General features: G+C 47.5%; 1 protein-coding gene across 4 annotated transcripts in view; it reads left to right on the forward strand.

Moving 5' to 3' along the window:
- Positions 1 to 9,786, forward strand: part of PMP22 (peripheral myelin protein 22) — a 30,114-nt gene extending 20,328 nt beyond the window's left edge. For all 4 annotated transcript variants that reach the window (XM_081109640.1, XM_081109641.1, XM_081109638.1 and 1 more), the window contains exon 5: positions 8,461 to 9,786. In XM_081109640.1, coding sequence (XP_080965766.1) covers positions 8,461 to 8,627 — 167 coding nt within the window. In that variant the 3' untranslated portion in view covers positions 8,628 to 9,786. The remainder of the gene's footprint in view (positions 1 to 8,460) is intronic.
- Positions 9,787 to 10,899: the final 1,113 nt, after the last annotated feature.

Raw genomic sequence — 10,899 nt, forward strand, 5'->3', positions numbered from 1 at the left:
GTTCAATGCTGAGGGTATCAGTACAGCAGAGGCCAGTCCTGAGGATGGATTTCTAGAGATTCGGTTATGCCCCAGGGAGCTATTCGGCCTCAGCATAGAGAATGGCCCTGACGCGCTGTTGGGAACAGCCTAGGCGTTCTCGGATGCGTCTCTTACTCTGCACAGCGATGAAGCCATGCTAACAAACTCCTGCTCTCCTGCACTCCAGCTTCTCCGTTCCCCTGGGCTTGATTTCCTGTTGTCATTTCAGGTGTCTTCATTTTGTTACCATTGTATAACCCGCCATCATTTCCCAAACAGGGGTCCCTGACAGCACATAAGATCTTTATCTCCTCCCTAAACTGCTTTTAAGCCCCCCCCCCCCCCCCATTGGACAGGCTGTATGATGAGAGAGTCCCAGAGGCCTCTAGTGTAGAGGGCGAATCCTCCGACTTCTCTCTCTTTTCTGAACAGTGTCTTACTCTACCATTTCATCCTTTTGTCCGTTGACTGCCAACTGACTGAGTCAGCGGGACATTGAGAGGAGTGAGAGACAAATGTGGTGGGTTCTATAGCCCAAGTTCATATCACAGACTCCATATGGACCAGAGTACATCTGGCTGCTGAGAGATGTTCTAGATTCTGGCCATTCCGAGTAGACAAATGGCATCTTGTTTTAGTTGGTTGTCAGAATGTCCCCGGTGCTGAGTCACCAGCTTGTGCTCAGAAGCAGTCATGTGGAGGGTTGAAAACAACCCATGCATTCTGGATGGATGGATATAATGGCTTGCACAGGGCTGTATGGACGAACACAGCCTGAGGTTGAATATTGATGACCTTTTCTAAAAGCCAGAGAGTTACTGGAAAATGCAAGTAACCTGGAGATCCACTTCCCATTAAATATTTAAATATAATGTTTCAATATGCACAGTGTTAGGGTTTCAAAACCAAATAGTGCTTTGCACTTGCACAGTTTTATTATACCACACCAAGCTCCTGGATTGTCGCCAGCTTTGTGAAATTACTAATTATGCAGTAAGATCATCTGTAGGCATGCTAGCAGCAGAGTTATCATTACTCACTCCATTTCCAGAGGTGATACACAAGCCTAAAATGTATTCTGGGATTTCTTTGGTTCACCATGTAAGTGTGATGGGTATTCAAATGATGATTATACCCATTGTACCAATGGATGTGTCCTCAAGATAAAGTAATATAGACCTAGGAAGCAGAAGTTTCATGAAATATTTATATTTGATCCGCACAAGCTTGTTACTTGACTGATGAGTAAGCTGGTCTTGGGGGAGAATAAGCTGAATGCTCCCACCCCCTCAGACCACGGGGATGAATACAGGAAGGCACCTCTTTATATTGAGAGATGCAGGATACACCACCATTTCCAAGGAACACAAAATCCAAGGTAGAAACTCTGCTTTCTGCATTATTTTTCATTGACTGATTTACAGTGGAAGCTCAGTGCAAATTTGCATTATTCACTATTCTTAAGGTCCCATGCACCCTGCACCTTCGGAACTACTTAGACTGAAAGCACTGGCTGAGAAAAGCCCGTCGCTGTTGCAGGGGCCCTGCCGGGCAGGCAGCCCTGTCTTTCCCACTGAGCTAGCTCGGCTTTCAATCCTGTAACAGTGCCTCTGCAGCCACGTCCTGATAAATCCAGAGTTAACAACCATGAAGTCACAAAAGCTGGCCCTGCCCTGTTTTAAAGTATTTCATTCAGCAAAAAGCTCTTAGCAGTTGAGGCTTTCTAATCTTCCGATGTGTATTTACTGTCCGTACTCGCTTCACTGCTTTGATTCACCTCTGAACCCAAAGCAAGCCTTGTTAGAACTCTGTAAAAACCCCTGAATTTAAAAGTACTAAGTTGTTCTTCCTTTATCCCTTTCAAATCTAGCTGCTTATCTCTCACAAGACCCGGTCTTCAGTTATGAGTTTGTCAGTTTAGCCGTCCATATCTTGAATTAGAAATGTTGAGCCAAAAATAGCAGTTCTAAGTTGTAAGTCCTACGAATACTCAGTTCTTAACTATTAACTCCAGCCAACAGGACCTGGAAGTTTGTCTTCTAGGAACCTCAGGTCTCTGGAATGTTGCATTTGAACTTGCTGTAGGGTCTTTCCATTAAAATTGAGAACTAGACGGGTTAGGGATTTGACAGATTTCCTGACTCTAAATGTGTGGCAACTCTAAATCAACGTTGTCACGTGTGTTTCCCGATTCACAACCCATTTAGAAACCAGCAACCAGAGAGAAAAGTAGGGACGGTTGTTGGAGTTGGGAACTGGGGACAGCCTGAGAAGTTACAGCTTAATGTGGAGGGACAGATCAGGAAAGCTGAAACAGACAAAAACAACAAGGGGAAAGGAGGGAGGGAGAAGGAAGCAAGTAGCCCCGCAATCATGGGATGTAAACCGAAGTGTTCCTGACACAGTAGGTAGGGTCCATGCAGGGTAAAAGCATCCTCAAAGCCGAAAGCATTTTAAGTGGAAGCCACCGGACTCCCAGGTGACAGGTGCAGGCTGGATTGTCCTGCATAGCTTCTCTTGGGGTGGGGGGTGGGGGGCAGCTGTGATCTTTACAGATCAGGCACCTAAGGGTGCGGGAAGGTAGTGAGAGGTGTGTGGGGCTCTTGGGCTGACTCTAGATTCCGGAGCTGCGTCTGCCTTTCTCCAGATTACAGCTCTGCGTGTGGTTATAGGTCCACCTGCTTTGCTGCGTCATCCTTTCTCCATTTCATAACAAGCCACAAGTCTCACATTTAAGAGCTGTCTTTCCGTGATTACATACTTCTTAGGTTGGCTGCTTCCTAAAGACATATCAAGAGGCGTCTTCACCTAGTTAAGTGCTTTTCGAGCTTAGCTGCACAACAGAATTACCTTTTAGAAGAGGTGGTGCTTTTTTAAAAAAATTCCTGTGCTCAGATTTTATCCCTGGAGAGTCCTATTAAGAGCTCTTGGATGGTGCCGCTCCCTAGGGTCAGAACGACAGGGTGTAGCCTTTAAACTGCCCCTAATCCCACTACCAGTTCTTCAGGGAAATTTCTTCACAGACAGCTCCTCCTGTTCACGAGCCACCGATTCTTCTCTACCTCCTTCTTAGACAAAGGCCATGCTGATCCTGTGTCTGGGTTTTGGTCTCATTCTCATTTGCAGAGCCTGTAGCCACCTGCTTCCAGATAGTAGTTACCCTGGCCCTAGCTGGGTTGTAGTGGGTTGCGCTAGATGGGAAAACATCAAGAAATTCATATAGATTCAGACCTGAAAAGGAGCTGTGTGTGTTTTTATAGATTTCACTCCTTACGCCAGCCATGAGCTCTGTGTACACCACATAAAAGAAGGCCTCGAACAACCTGCTCGCTGGATGACTCATAACTGTGGTCCATAGGCAGAATCAAACTCAGGTCACATGTGTAGTGACTGTTCATTGTCATTGAAAGGAACAGAAAACATGGGAGAAGGAGACTCCTGAGTGGGTTTTACTTGCTGTTTGTTTTGTTTCCTGTCAGGTTGATAGAGAGAGGTATAGATATAGGGCTTTAGGATGAAATCATTTGAAAGATGAATAAGAGCACAGTGCCTCTGTTCTGAGTAGATCAAGGCAGCTTTAGTTGGGCACCACATTCAGCACCCTCCTTATGAGGGAATCATTCCAGATGTTGCACTGGCTGTGCCCCAATTCTAAAATGCTGTGGGCGACTTCCTAGGCTGCAGGGCTCAGGTGACTGCTGAAATGGCAACTGGGCCAGCTGCACAGAGAAGACTTGTGCAGATCAGACGTAGAACCAAAGCTTTCAGCAGGACAGACCACCTTATCACCCTGAGGATGGGGCTGGCGAGACAGAGGCCCTCACTCACTCATCACACCAACACCACGAGGCACCTTCCCCACAGGTGTTCACTCTCCAGCCAGGCTCACTCTGGCTTCTGCTGCAGGATCTCAAAGGAGCTGCTTTGCAAAGGTTACCAAGGTCCACTTTTAAGCCATTTGCTGACTTCCTCCACTCCTTTCTGTACTGTTTTCTACCCACTCTTTGAAACTGTTTATTCCCTTGGCTTCCACGCCATTACTGTTTTCCCAGTTACGTAAGTTAACCCACCAGTCATGCCAGAGCCCCCTCTTCCTCCTCCATGGCCAGTCCACCCGATTCCTGCCATCAGGTACCACTCATAGATATTGTGTCCACTTCTCTTTTACTCACTAACAGCATTACAGCTGTGCAAGAGCCAATTCATGCAACTTTCTGTCCCCACCCCTACATCTACTTTCCACATGGCTGTTGGGGCGCACTTTCTAAAACACACATCTGAGCGTCCTTTCTCCTCTGCTGAAGAAGTACTTCCCTCCACCACTTCAACACGCCATTGAAGCCCCCTCTTTCCTGGCCTTATGAGCTCTCCGGCTTCATCTTGCGCTGCTCCTCCTGTATCATGGGACACTCTTACCATCACCTGCTGGTGGTTTCCACCAAGCTCTCTGTTTCCTTGTCTTGCTCATGCTCTTCCTGAATTCCCTTCCCACCTTTCTTCACCTGGCTAACTCTTACACATCCTTTAGTCCCAGGTCAAGCACCATCTCCCCGTCAGGCTTCCCCAGTCCCTAGTTTGGGCTCAGTGCCCATCCATGCATTTCTCTCACCCTCCCTTGAAGTCACATCATACAATATTGGAAGTTTCTACTGACATGTCTGTTTTTGAATGACGCTCACCCCATGATGGTAGGGGCTGGGTCTCTTTATCTAGATGCTCTAGAACAGTGCCTGCACACAATAGATACTCACTGCATGTTTCTTGAACCAATCAGAATAAAGATAAGGAAGTTTAGAGAATTCCCACCATTTCTTTCTTCCTTTGCATTCAGCCCCTTGGTTGCTCCCTCCCAAAGTTTTGGGCTCAAATCGCTCACCTGCAGCTGCTATCATCACTAAAGGGGGCTTGAGGTCTCCTCTTCAAGAGGACTCTAAAGAAAGAATCTCCTGGGAGTTGTTCAGAGCCAGCCATCCCCAGGCAGGTAGAAACTGTTGTGAACTCTTGAATGGGCAGCACTTTTATGTTGTTTGGACAGGTTCTGTGTCCTTCCACTTAAAAAGGCCTACACTCGCAGATGCAGGCCCCTCACAGGGCACGTCACTGCCAAAGCCCAGACTGTCACCTGTGGGGAAAGCAGAGCACCTGCCAGGGTGTCAGGAGCTTCACTTACCTTCACCATAGGGACCTTCACTTACCTTCACCATAGGGACCTCACTTACCTTCACCATAGGGACCTTCACTTACCTTCACCATAGGGACCTCACTTACCTTCACCATAGGGACCTTCACTTACTTTCACCGTAGGGACCTTCACTTACCTTCACCATAGGGACCTCACTTACCTTCACCATAGGGACCTTCACTTACCTTCACCATAAGGACCTCACTTACCTTCACCATAGGGACCTTCACTTACCTTCACCATAGGGACCTTCACTTACTTTCACCATAGGGACCTTCACTTACCTTCACCATAGGGACCTCACTTACCTTCACCATAGGGACCTTCACTTACCTTCACCATAAGGACCTCACTTACCTTCACCATAGGGACCTTCACTTACCTTCACCATAGGGACCTTCACTTACCTTCACCATAGGGACCTCACTTACCTTCACCATAGGGACCTTCACTTACCTTCACCATAGGGACCTTCACTTACCTTCACCATAGGGACCTTCACTTACCTTCACCATAGGGACTGTCACTTACCTTCACCATAGGGACCTTCACTTACCTTCACCATAGGGACCTTCACTTACCTTCACCATAGGGACCTTCACTTACCTTCACCATAAGGACCTCACTTACCTTCACCATAGAGACCTTCACTTACCTTCACCATTGGGACCTTCACTTACCTTCACCATTGGGACCTTCACTTACCTTCACCATAGGGACTGTCACTTACCTTCACCATAGGGACCTTCACTTACCTTCACCATAGGGACCTTCACTTACCTTCACCATAGGGACCTTCACTTACCTTCACCATTGGGACCTTCACTTACCTTCACCATTGGGACCTTCACTTACCTTCACCATAGGGACCTTCACTTACCTTCACCATAGGGACCTTCACTTACCTTCACTATAGGGACTGTCACTTACCTTCACCATAGGGACCTTCACTTACCTTCACCATAGGGACCTTCACTTACCTTCACCATAGGGACCTTCACTTACCTTCACTATAGGGACTGTCACTTACCTTCACCATAGGGACCTTCACTTACCTTCACCATAGGGACCTTCACTTACCTTCACCATAAGGACCTCGCTTACCTTCACCATAGGGACCTCACTTACCTTCATCATGGGGGACTTTCAGAAATTCATTTCCATGCACTGGCTGCTGAGAAATTGAGTCATAGTCCACTTATGGGGAGCAATGTCTGAATTTTAGGGACTATTTCATGGCATTAACTGCTCTCGATTCCAGAGCACAACTATTGCTTTATGTATAGAAAGCCTTGAAATAATGTATCCCCTAAAACTCCAGTCTACTGACAACAATAATTATAATGTGTGTATCCTCTCTTTGACTTAGTATCTAAGCTTATTGCTTTTTAAAGCAAAACTTAAATTCATTTGCTTCTGAGGTTCCACTTGGGTAGATGTCATAAATTAAGCCATCTAGTTAGCCATCACACTGTGTATCCTGCCTCACTCCATCCCTCTTGGTTGTTGGTGGAATGTTTTCTTTGCCAGTGAAGTCTGTGCACAGCTGGTCTCCATGGCTATGATGGCATTTTCCACGCCAGTGCTGGTTAGACACACCCCATTTGGAAGGCCTACCAGCACGATATGCATTGTCCTGGCCTCCCAGCATTCTCTTTAACCTCCCTCTCTCCTTTGTTCATGCTTCTCTTTTTATAGCCCTGCCCTCATTGGGTAGCTAGGCTATATAGCTCAAGAGGCAACTTCAATATTTCTTAAAGATAGGAATTAGCACTTTGGAGAGGTGAGTCATGGAGCAGTGGGGGAAGACCCCTGAGGATCATGGGCCTCAAGGCTAATAGTGTGTCCCCAGCAGATTGAAACTCTCTCTCTAAAACAGATTTGCCAGCTGCAGTCCCCCCTCTGACACAGATGTCCTCGCTGCCTCTCAGACTTTCCGTAGGTAGCGGGATCCTGGCTCTGATCCCACTGTAGTTCTAAGACTATTGTGTGGCTTTCCCGACGGGGGCCAGTGGAGTAGGAGTGTTCTGCTCTGACTTGCAGAAGGACAGTATTATCAGGGCAGTGAATGTGACAAATTCCAATTCTGCACTTTATTCAAACAAAGTTGCAGTGTCCCATCAAATAGCAGTGAGGTTAGATGTAGGTGGTCCAGACCATTGGGAGCTATGGAACCGCAGGAATCCCACACGGCCTGCTGCATTCATAATAGAGTCACTCAGAGCCTTTCAAAGACCCTGCTTTCAGGAGGAAACAGAGCAGGCTTTGTGCAACTCCAGGCTGGGTGCTGAGGTCACTGGACCCTGCCCCACAGGGGATCCTGACTGCCATGGTTGGCATGGACTATCGCATTGGAACTTACCTGCTTCATGAGGACCAAGGTGGACATGTTCTTCTCCTTCCCACACCCAAGCGCTGCAGTGGTGGCCAGAGAGGGTGGCCTGGCCTACCTGTGTATGTGACACCGTTGCACCCTCTTTTGGCTTCAGATCCAACCTTGGAGGAGCCAAGAACTGTTGAAAGGGGCCCGGTGCAATGAGCTTGCCCTTGATAGTCTCCTCCCCCTGCATGTCCTGTCCTTCCTCCTTGTCTCCTCACTTTCATCTCCGTATGTTCGGTCTGGTTGTTCATGTCTTACATGACAGTCCTGCTGAGGGGATTAGCATGGAGTCCTGCCCCTGTGCTCTGCCTGGAGCCCAACACTGTTGCCATGACACAACTCCGATAACGGTAAAGTGTCACTGCACTTTCACTGGCTCCAGAAAACACTCCCTCATTTGGAGAGTGGTCACAGGTTTCCATGCCGAACCATCCTTGTAAGGAGGTAGGTAGGTTTATCTTGCAACCTGAATTCTCACTGAACACTCCGTGGTAACTGGGAATTGGTGACAGTTTAAGCAAGAGAAATGGGGCAGAAAAGATGGCAAAGATGATGGATGGCCAGGGTCACACAGATTGGAAGTGGAGTGCTGATTGTTTCTTGTGTCCGTGTATCTTCAAGCCCCCTGCTGTCACTCCTGGACCCGGCAGCAGGTTCTTCCAGAGTCCTACATGCTCTCCGCATGCAGTGGTGTCTGCCTCCCTGCAGCCCACATGGGGGTCTGGTGTGTGTGTGTGTGTGTGTGTGTGTGTGTGTGTGTGTTCAGGGCAGTGAGTAGTGTGGGCAAGTGCCCAGGTCCTGTAGACCCTGCAGCCGGGGGTGGAGAGGGGCCCCCTGTGACCTCTCCCTCACTCGGATTGTCCTCCTCTTTCCCCAGGTCTGTGTGTGATGAGCGCAGCGTCCATCTACACGGTGAGACACACAGAATGGCACATCCACAACTCTGATTACTCCTATGGATTCGCCTACATCCTAGCCTGGGTGGCCTTCCCCCTGGCTCTGCTCAGTGGGTTCATCTATGTGATCTTACGGAAGCGCGACTGAGGTGCCCAGTTCATCTGAGGCTCTGGGCATACGCAGGGGAGGGAGGAAGGAAACCTAAAAAAAGAAAAAAAGAAACAAAAAAAAAACAAACAAAAGCTAGCCAAAAACCCAAACTCAAACCAAACCAAACAGAGTGCAGTTAGGGGGGGTGGGGTTAGTGTTGATTGAAGATGTATATAATATCTACGGTTTATAAAACCTATTTATAACACTTTTTACATATATGTACATAGTATTGTTTGCTTTATGTGTTGACCATCAGCCTTGTGTTGAAACCTTAAAGAAGTAGCTAATTCCCAGTTACCACTTTACATCCTAACTGTATAATCAAGCTCAGTATTATTGTTTTGTTTTTGTTTTTTTGTTTTGTTTTATCCAGAAATTAAATAACTCCATCTCACCCCTTCCCTTTCATTTGAAAGAAGATACCTCCCTCCCACTCCACCTCATTTAGAAAACCAAAGTGTGGGTAGAAAGCCCAAATGGCCAAAAGCCCTCTCACAGTGGTGACCTGTGTTCTCACAGAGGCACACGCTGCCCATGCCCACGCCAAGCCTTACGCACGTGGACAAAACCCTCAAACTGGAGCCCTTGGCAAAATCACGGCTGTGGCTTCGGAATGCTCGCCCCTGAGGTGGGTGTCCTGGTCACACGTCTAGATGAGAAATTAGTGACAAAATAAAACCTATGAAATGGTGCTATGTATTTACCATTCCTTATGATCACTAATCTTCTAAACTACTCACTGGAAATTCAATTAACAATTTTACACCATAAAGTAGAATGGAGACTGAATAATTCTGTGTAATATAAATGGTTTATAACTGCCTTTGTCCCTGGCTGGGCTGCTATCATTATTATGATAATAAGTCATAAACGCAGCTTTATCACTCCCACATTTCCCTGCGGTCGGAGGGTCAGGACGAGTCTCTAGACCCTTGCGGCCATGAGTTTCCAGGGCTCCGCTGGGTCTAGGCTGTTCTCTGTCTCCAAGGACTGTCTGGCAATGACTTGTATCGGCCACCAACTGTAGATGTATATATGGTGCCCTTCTGATGCTAAGACTCCAGACCTTTTTGTCTTTGCTTCGCTTTTTCTGATTTTATATCAACTGTGTGGACTAAGATGCATTAAAATAAACATCAGAGTAACTCACTGATCTCTCTTGGGTTTTTGTGGGGACCTGGGTGTGAGTGTGAGTGTGAGGTGCATGTTGGAGCGGAGGGGAGCACTTCAGTGGAAAGGAAGTTGAGCAGATGATCAGCACTGCAGTCTGGTCCCAAAAGCGTAGCTTTGTGCAGGCCTTCCAGAAGCCTGTGCAGATGCCTGCTGATTGCACAGGGCCGAGAACTTCAGCGGAAACGGTAATGGTGAATGGGCTGTGGTTCCTTTAGTCAGCCCTCTCTTGTCCTCTGCTCTCTGATGACTGACATGGGGACCACAGAGCCATTCACGAGCTCACCTACTGAGGAATGAGTTGAGGTCAGTCTCAGATAAAACATTGGTTGGCGTCAGCTGAGCTCCTAAAACTGCCCTGAGGGAGGAAAAGGGTGACCATGTCATCCCCTGGGTTCTGGGCTGTGTCTCACGCGTACTTTTACCCACTGACCTTTTATCGTGCATCTGCGATATACCAAGGTAATGATGCATTTAATATTCTTCAATATTTATTGAGCACCTATGTTGAGCCAGAGGTCAAGAGAAAATAATACAATTCTCAATCTCAAAAGGTCACATTTTAGTGAGAGGCACAAGCAAATGGTGACTACATCATAATGAAGAGCATAGAAATTAGGCAGCCTGGATTTCAGTCTGCCCTTTGCCTCTTACCACCTGTCTGAGGTTGGACATGTTACTGAAATGAAGGTGCCACGTCATGTTGATGATACGGTAGAGGCTAAAAGGACATAGTAAGTGTGAGCTACTTGGCATGGTGATGGGTAGAAAGTATCCTATAAATTAGTGTTTATCACAAATGTTATGATCGAGGCGTGGGAGAAGATGTTGATTGTTCTGGGGAATTTCAGGATTGGGCTGCACATTAGAATCCCATGCTGGGTCCACTCCGGGATTCCGATCCCTGTGTGTGGGGGGCACCCTCCCTGCTGGTGATGGCAGTGTACAGCCAGGGTGACAGCCTCTGTGACTCCCACTGATGATGAGATGTTTATGTGCTAAGGTAGCACCTGTGAAATGCAGAGTCTGGCTCTGTAGGTCTGGGGTGGGGGTGGGGGTTCTGTGTTTCCAGGTAGAGCCTGAACCATGCTGGTGC

Source organism: Myotis nattereri (genome assembly GCF_964212035.1).
Source record: "Myotis nattereri genome assembly, chromosome: 16".
Lineage (NCBI taxonomy): Eukaryota > Metazoa > Chordata > Mammalia > Chiroptera > Vespertilionidae > Myotis > Myotis nattereri.